Source organism: Hemicordylus capensis, chromosome 4, assembly GCF_027244095.1.
Source record: "Hemicordylus capensis ecotype Gifberg chromosome 4, rHemCap1.1.pri, whole genome shotgun sequence".
In the NCBI taxonomy this organism is placed as follows: Eukaryota; Metazoa; Chordata; class Lepidosauria; order Squamata; family Cordylidae; genus Hemicordylus; species Hemicordylus capensis.
In genome coordinates this window covers 98,173,594-98,190,701 of record NC_069660.1, presented here as the reverse complement: position 1 = coordinate 98,190,701, position 17,108 = coordinate 98,173,594, and the positions used below count along the sequence as shown (strand labels likewise).

The window sequence follows — 17,108 nt, the reverse complement described above, 5'->3', positions numbered from 1 at the left end:
AATTGTGGTAGCTTCCTTGCACCAACTGGGCACTACCACCAACCACACTCCACTCTGGGTCACCTTTCCCCCCCACCCTGCGTGAAGCTATACTTTTCCTGAAACCAACATAATACCCTATGGAGAAAATCTGAAAGATGCGCAAACTTCACCAAAAATCAGCAGTTTGCCCAATTCCTTTGAAAATTTTGTGGTAGCTTCCACTCATTGGGCACTATAACCCCCACCCACTCTTTTGACCACACGACCCATTTTTAAATCTGAATTAATTCAGATTCAGATTCGGATTAATTCAGATACAAAACAAATCTGGGGTGATTCAGAAGGCTTAATTGTGGACAAAATACAAAATGGGGTTGATTCGGGTTTGGTACAAATCGAAACAGAAAAAATACAAAATGCACAATCCTACTAAAGATCCCCTGCACTAGTGGAAGGCGTTCTTCTCCATGCAGAGGTCTTCCTGATTTTCTTTCTCAACTTCAGTTTCCATAAATTGGCTCCAGGGGATCCAGAGCAGCTTTCAAGAAATAAAGGGACTGCAGCAGGAGGGGGAATTGGCATCTCCCCTGCGAGTGGAAGTGCCTTCTGTCTACATAGGGGGAACTTTGGATCCACGTCTATTTTATTCTAACCAATATTTTATTCCCATTTTTGAAGGTTACTCTTTAAACGATGTCCAGTCCTGTACACAGCATGGGGTCAAAGCTAGCGCAACTATTTTTGTTGTTCGGGTCAACGTGGGAATAACAGTTGCAGATTGTGAAGGCATTTTAAAAGAAGTTGGAGGTAAGCATATAACAGTCATGCAATGTGAAAAGTCCTTTTGCATTTAGTACTTATTTATGTTGCTTCATTACACTGATAAGACAAAACGCCTGGAAAAAAATTACCCTGAAGTTGGTTTAAGTATCAATAACATGTAATTGTTGATGAAATATTGGCTTAAGAGGATATACTCTTATGAATTTTGTTGAGAGTTTGAAATGTATCAGTCCAGTTTCTCCTGACTCGGCTAACAAATAGCAATGAACTTCACAGTGTCATTGTGAAGAGGGTCTAGAGCAGGGGCAGCTCTCCAGCTGTTGAACTACAACTCCCATCAGGATGTGATGTGTGATGGGAGCAGCAGTTCAACAACAGCTGGAGATCCAAGGCTGCCTATCCCTGGCTGCAAGCAACTAAAATCATAAGAACATAAGAACAGCCCTGCTGGATCAGGCCCAAGGCCCATCTAGTCCAACATCCTGTTTCACACAGTGGCCCACCAGATGCCGCTGGAAGCCACAGGCAGGAGTTGGGGGCATGGCTTAAATCACCCTTGAGCCTCCGTGACCCTATTTAGGTTGACATCTGATTGTTAATTTGAGGGGGGAAATTATCATTCTGGTCAGTGTAGGTTTTGCATTCTCATTGCAATGCCATTTGAAACGAGGTGGTGGAACGTGTCTGAAAAATGGAATTGAGAAGGGAGGTTATGGTAGACAATACAGGAAAACCTGTGGGAAGCTGATTATTTTCCAGTACAGCTCAAGGAATGTGTTTTTTAAAAACAATGGTAGTTTTTGTAATTCAAGGCTTATCCCCTCATCAAATATTATTGTTCCCCCGCCCCACCGGTCTGGAGACCAGAGAAAGACACACAGGGGAATAACATCAGGTAATGGTCAGAATAGAAGACCACATGAGGGACCAGACCAACCAGCAACACGTTTCCAAACAAGTCTGGGAACCAAGAACTGGTTCAGCCCATTTGGACTTCCAGAAAGCTAGTGAGGTGTACTTAATGAGGGAACCTGACTGGCTTCAGGTTCTTGGTCCAGGAAGGTGAAGAGGAAGGAGAGGAGGACTAACAGAGACAAGCCCCAATGAATTCGGGCACACAGACATTACTAGAGTCGGGGAATGTAGGGAGAGACACTGACATGGAGCATCGACATACAGCAAACGAAGTAAACCAAAGTGAGAGTGGTGACTTCTGGGGCCAGGTGTCCAGAAGAAGGGCACTCATGGCCAGGCGATAAAAGCCCACTTGGGCCAGCAGTCTATGCTCTCATGAGAGAGTAGTCCAACACCAAAACCTGCTGCCTTGGGATAGGAAGACTGTATGTCCAAACTCTTGTAGTTATGTTCTGGGTCTTTTTTGACCTTGTTCTTCAGCAGTTTTTTGACTGATGGATGAGGTTCTCATGAGGTTTTGGCCCTTTGGGCTATGACCACTTGGTCAAGGACCCCTTTGGAAGTTTCTCTTTTTATTCTGGGGAGGAGTTGGCCACCTTCCCCATGGGGATTGGGGACAAACCCCAATTCCACTAATCTGGTGAAAAATAGAATTCAGGGAAGCCTCCTAGCCTAGCTAGCTGGATTCCTATCCACATCTTTACTCACACACATGCACATTCATACCCAGGGTGAGAAGGGGATCTAGTAAGGATGTGCATATCTGTCTCAGATGAAGTGCTGGCAAGCTGGGTCTCAAAAGGGATGGAGGCTTGACTGCAATGAAAAATAAAGATGAGCAGCAGTCTCAAGAGTGAATCCCAAGATTGTGCAATGTGGAAGAGGCTAATGGGCATATTTTATAGGGCACCTAAGGGCACAGTGGGGAAGTAACCTGCCTAGAGAGCAGGAGGCTGTTGGTTCGAATCCCCACTGGTGTGATTCCCAAAATATGGGAAACTCCTATATCAGGCAGCAGCGATATAGGAAGGTGCTGAACGACATAGAAGCTATTCACACGAGCAGAAAACAGGGTGACCCCATGCATACAACCTTTACCCTATTTCAAGCCTCACAGCAAACAAACATGCATTTGGTGAAGCCTCGGCAGTGAATATGAGAGACTGACAATCAACTTTTACAGGGTTCTCTTCAAGCAGTCAGCCACAGGTTGCAATGTTGGTCCTCCAGCCCCCTGAGTGGCTAGGGGGATCACATGACCCAAGGAGACCACTCCGAGGGCTCCAAGCTGTAGTCCCGCTTTGTAGCTCTCTGAGTGGTAGCCTCAGTTATCCCTTTCCTGGCAATTGCAGCACTGACACAGGAACTGAACTCTGTCCTGATGCCCAAAAAGAGAGAGAAGAGAGCAGCTGCAGCTGCCAGCCAGCCCCAAAGGAAGTCACACACATGCCCAACGCACTCTCCAGATCCAGGAGGGACACAGCAGATGCCCCCTGGAGCAATTGCCAGATGCCCCCATAAGTAGCCCAGGCACAAGGCACACTCTGTACACCATACAGCAGCATGGTTTGGAAGGCAGAAGGGGGAACCTTCCCCTTGCCCACTCACCCTCTCTGGAGCTGTGGCTGTGGCCTCTGTGGCACCCCCCCAACCCACTTTATAGTGTGTGTAGAAGGTAAATACCCCCCTTGCCCCCCCACTGCCGCCATAGCCAAGTGGCGACTCTGCCTCCCCATGAATCTGCCACTGCCACCTCTTGCTAGCCTCTCTGGGCGTAGGAAGGTGGGCATGTGGGGGAGGGTATCACCATCACCCACCTGCCCTGATGCTGCCACTTGCCACTCTTGCAGTGCCAGCAGGGTGGGAGGGTGAGTGGCAAAGTGTTGCCCACACCTGCCCACCCTCATTGGCACTGCTACCCTCTGCATCTTGATGATGGTGCAGAGCGTGGGCGGGTGGGTGCAGTGTCACACCCAGGCAAATTGGGCACCTGGACTGCCCCCGCCGTGAGGCCCTCTGCCGCCACTGTGAGCCCCCTGCTGCCACTGCAAGCCCCCCCCCCGCTATTGCTGCCATGAGGCCGAACCAGTGACCCTTGCACGGACAGTCATTCCAGCGGTCGCTCCCACTCCACCTGCCGCCACCACAGGGGCCTGCCCCAACCCCGCCCCTGGCCGCACACATGGTGGCTAGAATACTTCTAATGATCAGTAATTTGGCCTCACAGAGGTGGCAGACAACCCCGCAGCAGCTGTTAAATGCCTCCCCCACACCTTGGGGGCCATGGGCAAGGGCCACATGGTCTGGGGCTAAGAGCACCTCCGGGCAGGTGGGTGATGCTGAACATCTGCCCACTCACCCCATCCAATGTCCATATGCTACAGGCCCCGCATTTTTGAGGGCCCTGCACTCTCCCCGTACGGAGCGCATCCTTGCATCCCTTTGCAGGGTGCGAAGGGCTCCCTCTTGTGCAGCTGCAAGGTGGGGAGGGGGCGGGAGCACACCCAGGAAGGAGAGCCCCATCCTACAGCAGCCAGGGGTGCCACAGAATGGCCCTGGTCAGCAGCGCCTGGTTCTGTTGCCACCGCTGTGGTCTACCAGCCCAGCCTGGAAGCGAACACGACAGCGGGCTGAACCGCTGGGAGCCTCTGGAGGTGGGATGCACGGCGGGGCCCGTTGCGCTTTGGGAAGGGGCTCCCCTGCCTGCGGGAAGGTCGGCCAGCCATCCCACCCGCTTCCTGCCTGTTGGAGACCTTGTTGGACCCACCCGGAGCAGCCGCCGTCTGCTTGGGAAGGAAGAGAGCGCTGGCAAAACTCCTGCTGCTCCCTGCCCTTCCTTTCCCTGGATTCTGAGCGGCGCAGGGGCTTGATTCTTGGGCTGCTCCTTCAGCACCTTTGCTGAGCGCATCTCTAGCCCGATTCCTTTTGAACTGGCTCCCACCAGCAGCAGCTACAGCAGCAGCACTCCCTCACTGGCACCAGGAAGGGAAGAGCAGCAGCCCCATCAACGGTGCAGTTTCCACCTGGAAAGGGCAAGGGTTCTGTTGCCCTTGCCTTGGTGGTCAGTGGGGGTGGGGGTGGGTGGTTTGGGAAGCATCTCTTCTGAGGCAGCAGATGGAAGGAGGAATTGGCAGAGCCCAGAGCAGTGTACTACATACTTAAGTTCCTCCTCACAACAACCCTGTGAAGTAGGTTAGGCTGAGAGAGAAGTGACTGGCCCAGAGTCACCCAGCAAGTATCATGGCTGAATGGGCATTTGAACTCGGGTCTCCCCAGTCCTAGTCCAGCACTCTAATCATTACACCACACTGCAGGCAAGGGCAGGGACACTCCTGCTCTTGTCCAGTGACTTGCAGGGGACAGGAAGGAGCACAAAAATCCCCATTCAGCCATGATACTTGCTGGGTGACTCTGGGCCAGCCACTTCACTCTGTCTGACCTACTTCACAAGGTTGTTGTGAGGAGGAACTTGAGTATGTAGCACACTGCTCTGGGCTCCTTGGAGGAAGAGCGGGACATTCTATATTATTAATTCTTCAAGACGGGCCATGAGCCCTGCGGGGCAGCTGGAAAACAGTTCGACAGTTGGATTGGGAGCGCTGTGAAGCAGCAGGGAGCTAGGAGGCTGGGGGCAGCTTCGGGAGCTGGACAGTTGGCTCTGGGGGCTGCGGGTGGTGGACGGTTGGCTGAGCTGCACTGTGAAGCAGCAGGGAGTAGGGAGCTCGGAGGCAGGCAAGCAGGTGACAGTCTCTGGAAGTGGCAGGGGGAAGCAAGGACTGCGAGACAGAGATAGAAAGGTGGAGGACAGAGAGCACAAGCAAGAGACTTTGGGGGGTGGGAGAGAGACTTGCGGAGGAAAAGCGGGGGGTGGCGAGAGAGTTGCGGGGGCAGTGAGAGCAGGCGAGAGAGTTGCAGGGGGCAGTGAGAGCGAGCAAGAGCATTGTGGGGGGTGCAATGCCACAGGCTCAGTGCAAGACCGCACAGATGCTCTGTGCAGGGTCAGCTAGTAAAATGTAAAATGAATGAATAGTATGACATATGTGTCTGTGCAACTATTCCCCTTAGGGGATAGGGCTGCTATAGGAAGAAGGATTTGAGCTCCCTGCCTGGCATCTCCAGGTCAGGCTGAGCGGGAATCCTGCCTGAGAGCCTCAGAAAGCCACTGCCGGTCTGTGTAGACAGTACTAAGCTGGATGGACCAATGGTCTGACTCAGTGGAAGACAGCTTCCTATGTTCATATTTTCCCTTGGGCTCATTTGCAAGGTGCCTGTCACTTTAAGAAAGTTAGAGCGAGTGCTGCTGAGAGCTGTGGCTGGCCAGGCTTTTCCCAAACATTCTGCTTGCTTTGCAGGGCACTCTGGTATCCAGGCTCTATGGTATCCCCGGTGAAGAGGAGGGGAGGGAGCCTCAAGCAGCATCCTAAAGAGTTCCGTGGCTCCACACGAGCACTGGGAGGGGGTAGGCAACCTCCCCTGCTTGCTGAACCTGGTTTTAGAGGAGGGGCTGGGAACTGGGTGACTCTCTTTTGACAGAGTCCTGTTTGAGAGCTTGCCGAGGTTTCACACGGTAGTGCTAACCCCACCTTCAGACCTCAAGCCCTGTTTTTGCTGGTTGTGAGAATAGCTTCATAATCTCATACTGCATGGGAGATGGCAATGGTAAACCCCTCCTGTATTCTACCAAGAACACCACATGGCTCTGTGGTCGCCAGGAGTTGACACTGACTCGATGGAACAAACAACCAACAAAAAGAGGGAACATTTCAGGTGCACTGGTTATCCATTACCTGCAAGGGCTTCCTATGTGGAACAAGAGAAAAATCCGGGGAACAAAAGTGGAAACATTTGAAGCCAAAAGCTGTTAGACAGGGAATCTGCTTATCTGCATGTCCAAAATTGCTATCAGGAGACAGGGACAAAAAGATGGACTGGTCCTGATACAAGACCTATCTTGTCAGATAGGATCAGAGGGGTATCCTATTTGCCTTTGAACTTGGAAGAATCCAGAGGAGATGACTCAAAGGAATTGCTGCCTGGAGGAGGAATGTGAAGGAATGCAAGCATGTATTGGAAATTTACAGGGAATTGACAGCTGTGTCCCACAAGTCTTGAAAAGGGCTAAGAGTGGCCATACTCTATCTGTTTGGGGTGTCAGGGGGCCTTTTAAAGCCCCCCAAATGGATAGGAAGTCACTGCCACGCTTCCCTGCAGACCTAACTCCCAAGGCTATTCCTTTGTCTTAGTGGTGCTTTCTCCCAGACCAAAGTACACATTAACCCAAGCAACCCCATGCCAGACACTTCATGTAGGGGTGTCCAGAGGACTGTCCAGACAGTGCAAAAATGAACCTCTGTAACAAAAAGATTGGTCTCTTCTCATCTTATAGTATGATTGTTCTTTAGTACATTCAGAGGAATCTTCTTTTGTGAAGCACTTCTCAAAATAATAATAATAAAAATATTGTTCTTCTTTTTGCTGCTCAAGTGGGGCCTTCCCATTTGTGTACAATCTGTTCTATAGAGTACTCTAGTACTAAATAAATACTGTAGTATTCAAAGTAATAATTGTTTATAATAATAATAATGAGGAGGAGGAGGAGGCAAAAATCCTTTGGGATTTTAGAATACAAACTGATAGGCATTTAGCGCACAATACACTGGGTCTGACAGTCATCGAGAAAAATTGGGTTCTGATAATTGATATTGCAATCCCAGGGGATAGACGAGTCGACAAAAAACAATTGGAGAAAATAACTAAATACATGACCTTCAGATTGAAACTGAGTGGCTCTGGAAAAAGAAAACAATAGTGGTGCCAATAGTTGTTGGTGCCCTTGGTGCAGTACCAAAAGAACTTGAACACCATCTTGACACCTTGAGCATCAATAAAATTACAACACATCAGCTACAGAAGGAATGTGTATAGCATAATAATAATAATGTTATATATTCTATTTCACCACATTATTAAATGATAGCTGCCTAGAGGTGCACATCACACATGCAGGCTAGCCCAGGCTAGGGGAGCCCAGCCTGGGCTAGGCTGCATGTGTGAAGCACCAGGATCGAGTCTGATTGCAGCACTGCCCCCGTGCCTAGCCCCACTTTTTAACCTGGCATTTAGTCAGGTAAACCTGGCAGTTAAGCTAGCAGTTAGCTTAACCTTGGCAGGCAAGCACCTGGGCAATCGCTGCCGGATTAAGAGGCTTCCCTTGGGCCAACTGCCCTTTCTGGTGGTGGTGGGGGGGCGGGGGAGGAGAGAAGCGACTACACCAAGTGCAGTCTCTCTCAAGAGCGCAGCCGCCATGCTCTTAGTGAGGTACACCCTGGGATGTGAGAGGGGAGACATCCTCCTGCTTTCAGCTCTGCCATTGCCACACCACTGCTCGTGTGCAGTGCACACCATTGCACGGCAGGGCAAACACCCCAAAATCTACCTTTGGGCTTGTGTGGGGGAAATTAGCTCAGAAAGGCACAGTTCCACTTTATTTTCAATTTGCATAAAGTTCTGGACTCAAGAAATGACTGGATTGAGACAAGATTTAAATTTCAAAAATAAAAAGATGATATTTATTGCAGGGAGGGGTACAGAGGAGAAGAATGTGTGGTTAAGGCAATGTTACTGTCAAAAATATGTTTAACTGCAATGAGGCATTTTAGCTTAGAATCCTAATTGTGTAAGTTCCCAGGCGGACAAGAGAAAGAGGCTTTTTAGAGAAGGAGGCAGTTGGATTTAAGAAAGGGGAATAGAGATAGATTTTGGGCCCACTGAGGCTCATATAATCTGGTTTGGATGAAGGACTCTGGGAGCAACCGATGAACCTCGTTCCTCAGGGACAGCTCGGGTCAAAGTGGGTGCAAGGAGTTTGGAGAGGTTAGTTGGTAAAGGTGAATCCAGGAGGGTGCTTTCCTTGTGGAACCAGCTTCCTATGTTAGCGAAGAAGACTGGGCAGATCAGGCTGGGCAAAATCTGATCTTGAGAGTGGCATGAAGTATTGAACACAGCGTTGTGTGATGGCCTGTGGACAGTAAATCACCCCAAAAGCTGCTGGTAACTCCAAGGTAGCTGGTGCGTAAAGATCACGAAGATCACAAGGAGCACACTGGATCATGTAACTGGGATTTCTTGCACTCAAGAACATATCTTCAGGGCACATTCCAAGTGGCCTTTTTTTGTCGGACAGGTGTGTTGGGTGGAACCGGCAGGGATTCCATTGTTGCTGATCTTTTTTCCTGAGTGTAACAATGCGGGAATAACTGAGGTATGCCAAGGCTTTTGTCATGAAAACCCAGTGCATAGATGTAAGAAGGGAAATCTGCATAGACAGAAAGGTCCAATAATCCATTCAGTATTCTAGGTTCATATCGCTCACTCAACCTCTTTTTGAGGGGGGAGATTTATCTCCACAAGCCTTATCTGTATTCTTCCTGTTGTGCTAATTGGCACATTAGCTGGCTGCTATCCTGTTTGTGAAAGGAGATGAGGGAGTCGGTTCACTCGGAGGGCTGAGTGGCCTTGACAGAGAGGTTAACCTGCTTTTAGTTAACTTCTGCGATCTACTTAGGCTATCCCAGCTTAGGGAGGGCGTGCGTCTGATCCCCTTTCCAATTTGCTTGTTAGGAGCCAAATCTAGGGGTGACTGGCCCACTGTCACTAAGTGACCTGTCCCCATGTGCAATAAATGGAGAGCTCACGATACTGTGGGGCTCCTGAGCATATACAGAGTAAGATCTCCAAACCTGGAGACTCAAACGCAAATGAGGGGACTCCTGGAAGCCAACAGAAAAGCATTGCTAGTAACAGCTTCTGCTCGTCTGCTGGGAAAGTGGCCCTGAGGTCATGTGGAATACCTCATTGTTTGCATAAGGGCTTCAAAGTACATGATTTTTATATTCCAGCAGGTGCAGCCAATGCTTGCTTGTTGCAGTGGGGGGAAGGAATAGAGATGGTAGAGCTTTTATTTTATTTTATTTTATTTTATTTTATTTTATTTTATTTTATTTTAATATTGATTGATTGATTGATTGATTGATTGATTGATTTGATTTGATTTTTATACCGCCCTTCCAAAGTGGCTCAGGGCAGTTTACAATTAAAACAAAACCATTAAAACCAGTAACAGTTAAAACAGAAATATAAACAATATAAAACATCAATTAACAATTAACATCATAAAAAACAAACAATCAGAACAATTAAAAACCCTGAAAACCAGGTTACAGTATTAAAACAATTAAAACTAATTAAAACCCTGAAAGGCCAGGCCAAACAAATAGGTCTTAAGGGCTCTCCTGAAGGTCAATAAAGAATTCAGATTGCGGATTTCTGCTGGGAGTGCATTCCACAGTCCTTTAAAGAACTGTTTAAAGGAGCATGCCTTTAAACAATCACTGAAACTGCCACTGCCCAGGATAAAGGAAGCCCAGTGTGTCCCCCAACACAGCATCCTGCGGCCCTAGCCTACCCCCGCCATGCATTCTGCCCCCACCACTCAACTGGCCATTGCTTATGAGCATCAGCCATTTGGGGGCCAGCAGAACTATTTTGCAGTGTACAATGGATGGTATGACTCAAGCCTGTGTATGCCAGTGTCAAAGTGCATTGGCTCATGAAAAGGTGATCTCCAGTGCATGCAGACTGAGCTGTGAGGCAGCCAAATGTGACCATGATTAATAATCACATCTGTGACAGTATATGACAAAGGTGGCACATACAACAATAAGAGCTGCTTCAGGCTTTTGAATTAGTCCTTGGTGACTTGCAGCTGAAGAGGTAAACTAACTCAGTTGAAAAGCATTGCATTTGAAATTATTTGCAAGTTTTGTCTATGGTGTTAGGTCTCTGATGGCCCGTTTACTCGTGCAAGTCATTGCTTGATGTTACATCATTCATTGTAAATATATATATATATATATATATATATATATATATATATATATATATATGCATGTGTAGACCAGCACAAAGTTGCAGAAGGTTTCAACTGATGTCTTGATAATCTCTCTATAGAAGACACAGCAGAGAAGAAATTTGTGGAGGACTTTGTAGCCCTCGTTCGTGGAGGTGCAAGTGAACATATTGCAGCCCTGGCTTACAAAGACCTGCCAACTGCAGAACTGATGCAAGAATGGGGAGATGCTGTTCAGTACAATCCTGAAATCATCCGGATGAAGGTTGTATGAAGTGATAGCACTGTGAAAAATGTCAAGAATGTTTTGGGACACAGCCCTTTTGGATATTTGCTAAGATTTCAGAAAATGCATTTCAAATATTCACTCTGGTTTGGGATGTAAAAATTTAATGACGTCAAGATGGAGGAATATTCTCTTGATCAGCTGATTGAAAGCAAGAAAATACGATAGATTAATTTTAACATCAGCTTTCAAAGATGTAAAAATTAGACCTTAACTTAGTTTGGAAAGGGTGGGGGTCAAAAACAAACCCTGAATCAGTTCCTGAATATGAAAGTGGAAAACCTACCTTCAATTTATTGATACAAGTCAGATTGCAGGGTGCATTTTAAATGCTAAATATAAAAATGTGTTGATGTTAGTGGTTAGAGTACTGGACTAGGACCGGGGAGACCCGAGTTCAAATCCCCATTCAGCCATGATATTTGTTGGGTGAATCTGGGCCAGTCGCTTCTCTCTCAGCCTAACCTACTTCACAGGGTTGGTGTGAGGAGAAACTTAAGTATGCAGCAGACTGCTCTGTGCTCCTTGGAGGAAGAGTGGAATATAAAATGTAAAATATAAATTTAATAATAATACTAATAATTAATTGACATAGTAGGATATGTACAGTTTTCATTGATGGGCTGCAAAATAGTAAAAGGGATGAATTAGGGTTCTGTAAAAAGAAGAAAACTTTAGATCATTTTGATATAGGGAATGACTAGGTCTTAATGAGTTGTATGAATAGGAGCTCACATTATTCAAACCTCAAATTATACAATGCTCAAAGCACTTTAAACTGAGGATGCTAGAAATATATTTGATGGCATTTGAAACATGGCAGTTATAATTTAGATCTCTTGTTCTAATGGATTGAGTTCCATAGTAGCCATTCCAAGGATGTTACTGCATTCAATCTGATGGTCATCAAGGGCATGCTACTTGACCATGGCTATGCTGCTTAATTTGTCACAGGGCATGGCATTGGAGAAAGTAGGCAGAGGCAATTATGAATATGAGCTAAATAAATATGTACAATGTTCCCAAAATGGGAATGTTCCTAGTTTGGGAAGAGAAAGGGGGAAGATTTATAGAGAAGGATGCTATTTCCAACAAGTCACATGACTGAATACTCCATGTGAATTGTGTATTGCGTGGTTGTGACTGGTTGGGATACTCAGGACTTGCTTTACCTCAGTGGGAACTGCTGTTCTAGAAATAACTGGGAACACAGTTTGATCTCGTGGGGGGAAAGCAAGGAAACTAGGAAGTTGCCCTCTCTCCCGTTTTGAGGGTTTGGGTTTTGGTCTCCTGGTGTCATCTAACACAGATTATCCCTGATTATCTCAGGGGATGGAGCCGCTTTAGGAAGAGCATCTAGACTCCAAGTTCATTCTCTGGCATCTCCAAGACAGGGCTGAGAGAGATTCCTGTAGGGGTGTGCATTTTGGAATTTTCTTGTTTTGATTTGTATCCGAATCGAAACATCCCCATTTTGTTTTGTACCCAAATTTTCTGAATCCGAATCAGCCCTATTTTGTTCTGTAGCCAAATTTTCCGAATCCGAATCCGAATCGATTTGGATTTTTAAAAAGGGTCCCAGGGCAAAAAGAGTGGGTGGTGGTGATAGTGTCCAATGGGTGGAAGCTACCACCCAAATTTCAAAGGAATTGGGCAAAGGGCTGATTTTTTTGTGATTTTTTAAAAAGTTTACACATCTTTAAGAATTTTCCCATAGGGAATAATGGGGATTCCAGCAAATGTATCGCTTCAAATCAAGGGGAAAGGGATGACCCAGAGCAGAGTGTGGTGGGTGGTAGTGCCCAATGGGGGCAAGGAAACTTCCAGAATTATTTCAAAGGAATTGGACAAAGGTCTGATCTTTTGTGATTTGTTGAAGTTTATGTGCCTTTAAGATTTCTCCCATGGGGAATAATGGAGGTTTCAGCAGCTCCATAATTCCACTTGGGGGGCACTGGGGTTGCCCAGAGCGAGGGGTTGTGTAGTGCACATAGGGTGCCAACCACCCCCACACCCACAAGCCTGTGGGGTACTGGGTTTTGTTGTTTCTGAGGTGTTCATTGTAGATTCTCTGGTAGCATATGAGATTTTTAGTGAAAAACAAGAATCCACTCTCATATGCTACCAGAGAATCTACGCTCAGAACACCACAGAAACAGCAGAACCCAGCACCCCATGGGTTAGCAACCCTTCCCCTGGCCAATGTGGGGTCAGTGGGAAGAAGCAAAAGAGCCAATGGGGAACAAGGAGGGAATTGTCAGCAGGTCAGCCCATGATTTAGGTCACTGATAAGAAGGCTGGAAGTGTGGGAAATTCAAAGAGATGTCAAACACAAAATGGAGACTGACTCAGAGATCACCACAAAATGGAGGTCCGAAACAACAAAACGTTTTGTAGCCAAAACAGGGACGTTTTGTTTTGTATACAAAACTTTTGGATCTGGAAAATGGGTGTTTTGTTTTGTCTACAAAACACCCGAAACAGGCTGTTTTGGATACAAAACGTTTTGTATCCAAAACGTTTCGCACATCCCTAGATTCCTGCCTGCAACCTTGGAGAAGCCGCTTCCAGTCTGTGAAGACAATACTAAGCTAGATAGACCAATGGTCTGATTTGGTATATGGCAGCTTCCTATGTTCCTATCTAGATCTTTTAGATAATCAAGCGAGGTGATAATACAACTTAGGGATTCCTCTTTTGAACACAACTCTATCCTTACACATGCAAGCAAGTAGTCTTAATGACAGCATTGCTGACTCATTCTGAGGCTATTCTCACGATGGGGGAAAACTGGGCTAAAGAAGTCCAGCCTGGTTTTTCCCCATCGTGAGAACCAGCGGGCTCGCGGGCAAGCCCAGTGGTTATCTGGTGGCTAGCCCTCCATAGTAGCCCTCTCCTTAGCCCAGGTTAGCAGAGCGAGCGCTCCGCTAACCCAGGTTTTCGGATCATGTGCTGCCACGGTGTGGCTCTGCGCCACAGCGACACATGAGGAGACCCCCGCTGGGAGGCTGCAAGCAGCCTCCCAGGCTTGGAGGTCTCTCCAGGATGTCCTTCTTGCTCGCATGGGGCATCCTGGAACTTCTGGGGTCCATGTGGCCCCTGATCACCACCACCCTTGCTGGCTCTGTGACGGAGCTGGCAGTCATGTCGGCAGCCAATCTAGCCACCCAGCTGCGAGTAGCTGCCTGTGTGCGGAGAGAGAAGGCTAAGTCCACTCTCCCCACAGAACCCTCTCAGACGCTTCACACCAATCATGTGAAGCACCTCTCTGTGTTTCAAACTAATTCTAGAAAGTGATGAGCTGCCATTCATACCACGTCTCTTTGGTTGCTCTTCACAAACAGCCACTTGGTCAGAAAAATCACCCTGTGATGGCTTCTCCACTTCAGATATTAGCCAACAAGAAACCTGATGGCTGAAATGCAATTTTTTTTTTAAGGATCCAAAATCTTATGCAAGTGTGCTCTTCCCATGCAGTCTGCTTGTGTGAAAAGTTATTTTCACAAGTCACCATTCATCTGCTCTAATGTCATTTGTTGCCTACATCACTCTTTGTTCTGTGCTCTCATAGTATAATTCAGTTCTTTTTCTGGTCTCAGGGGATGTCCACAAGGAATTATTTGGGGTTTTTTTTTGTCCTGGTGCACTTTTTCCAGTGCATCTGAATTTGTTGAGCTGCATTGCAGCTGTGTGTTAGGGATGTGCACAAAATTGGATTTCCCGGTTTGGTTCAAGTCCAAACTAAGCTTGAACTGAACTTGGCATGTTCAGTTTTTGCACCGCAAATGAGGGGCCCGGCTCGGCTCAAATTCAAGCTGGTTTAGGCTCAGTTTGGGGGTGTCAGGGATGTTCCCCCCTCAAAATTGGCAGACAGAGCCTCCAAGTCCTTTGGGCGAGGGGCGGGTGCTGCTGGTGGCCATGGAGGGATCTCTGGTTTCCCGTCGCCCTGCCTGCCTTCCCTGTTTTGGCCCATTTTGGGGCCATTCTGGCCCTTTCTGAGGTGGCAGCAGTGGCCACCGTGCATGCACACAGGCCATTTGCATGGTCGGGTCATGACCAAGAGGGAGGGGGAACCTTCGTTGCAGCACCCCCTGAGGGTGGCAATTTTTTTTTTTAAATTAAAACCATAGAAGCCCTATGCCGGCCTAGGGTTTTTTTGAGCTGAACTGGTCCAATGCCTGCAAGCCCTCGAGCTGGACCGGTTCAATGTCAAACCGAGGTCGAGCTGGTTCACACATCCCTGTGTGTACCTACCCTGACACCCTGCTTGTCCTTACATGTGAAGAACCAGTGTGTGTGTGTAGACAACAGTGTCCATAAAAGGAATAGGGCAATAGAGGCCAATACGTACAATGTATGTATTGTACATTCTTTGGGATAGAGCTACTTCCCATGCTTGCAGATTTGTGCTGAAATGGTGAAATACAAGCATGGAAATCTGTGTACACAGTGCCCCTTGCTTCAAAGAATAAATATTGAAGACTAGTATATGATCTGTCCTAAAATATTTGTGTCATTTTGTATGGAGAATATTACTATAGTCTCTTCTCTTCCTTCTTCTTATAGGTGGAGCCTCTTTATGAATTAGTGACTGCATCCACTTTTGCAAATGCAGTTACCCTGAAGGGGAACATGAGGCGTGCCTTGCACGAATTCCAAGCAGAAACGAATGGCTGCCGTTGTGCTCCATGCCAGGGCAATGGAACCCCCATTTTGAAAGGTAAGATCTGATATTTAAGGTAAGTTTTGATGAAAGCCGGCATGAAATGAGAGCCATCATGATATCATGGTTGTAATGTTGGATTAGGACTGGAAAGATCTGGACTCTAATCCCCAGTCATCCACAAATACATGGGGTGATCTTGGACCAGTCACTATCTAACCTGCCTCAAAAGTGACAATAAAGCCCATGAGCTCCATGGAGGAAGGGCCTGATATAAATGAGAGTCATAAACATGCATAACCTTTCTTGCCTTACAGCTGTGATCAGAGGCAAATGCAAATTTTGCACAAACTTCATTAGTTAGTTTCTCCTATGATTTCCATTAAAAGTTATAAAGGGGAGGGGGAGAAATAAGATGGTATCTTCATTTAAATGTCACTGTTGTTTCATGGGCAGCACAGCAAGATAAGGGACTACATCACTTTGGCAAGTAGAATGCAGTCTTAATCATTTACATTTAAGAAGGCTTTCCCAACTCAATTATGCAGAGAACACAAAGTTGCAATCTGCTTAAAATCTCTTTCAGAAATAGCTTTGTGAAGCTTAGCAGCTGACTAGCTCTCTGGCCATTAATTAGTGTTTCTCCCAGCTCTCGGAAGATGAAATACCATCTGCAAGTGCTAAAGGTTGTTATCATTATCATCACCAGAGATTATGCAGTGGGTGCTTTCTCCTGTTACCATTTTGGGCTACTTTCACTCTGAAGATGACACTGGCTTAAATGAACTAGGGAAAACAATTTTTAATTGTAGTAAGATTTGTAGCTTGGACATATGAAGCGCCTGAGGCTTAATCAGACTACAGTATTGGTCTATCAAGACCAGTATTATCTATTCTGATTGTCAGCAGCTCATGTCAGCAACAGCTGTAAAAAGGAAATGTACCTTATGCTGCAGACTGTTTATCCAAATATCTAGGAAACACAGCTTTCAAACGTCTGTGGATTCTAGATCAGGCCTGTATAAATTGGAAACAACCCATGTACTGTGTTTGACAGATGCTTTGACTCATCCTCCCTCCGCCCCAGGGGTGTAGGGAGACCAGAGGTGGCCCAGGTTCAGCCCACCCACCATGGACCCCTAGCCCCGCCCCCTGCATCAGACACAGGGCACATAGTTAAGCCATGAGATGCGTCTCAGATGCAGGGGCCATAGCTTAGCTCGCAAATGGGGCTGCACGGCCCCATTTGCAAGCTAAGTCCAACCAGTGCCACATTCACAGCGTGGCCAGAGCAGCTCTCCCTGCCTTTTTCTCTCCCGGCCATGCTGTGAACGTAGCACTAGTTTCGCTCATAAACAGGGCCACTCCCTGTTTTATATTTTAAAAGGCAGGGAGAGCCGCTCCAGCCATGCTGCGAATGCAGTGCTGGCCGGATTTTGCTCGTAAACAAAAAGACAAGCAAAATGACACCCCGGCACCTGACATCATACTCAGGGGTGTGGATGGGGCATGAAGCGTGGCCCCTGAAGCGTGGCGGCCCGGGTTCTTCAAACCCATTCGCACAATGGTGG

The 17,108-nt window shown here is 47.2% G+C and overlaps 1 protein-coding gene across 2 annotated transcripts in view; it reads left to right on the top strand.

The window, feature by feature from the left end:
- C8B (complement C8 beta chain) overlaps positions 1–17,108 on the top strand; it is a 52,789-nt gene that overhangs the window by 31,013 nt on the left and 4,668 nt on the right. For both annotated transcript variants that reach the window (XM_053250750.1, XM_053250751.1), the window contains exons 8-10: positions 661–789; positions 10,690–10,853; positions 15,441–15,594. In XM_053250750.1, the coding sequence (XP_053106725.1) occupies positions 661–789; positions 10,690–10,853; positions 15,441–15,594 (447 nt within the window). The remainder of the gene's footprint in view (positions 1–660; positions 790–10,689; positions 10,854–15,440; positions 15,595–17,108) is intronic.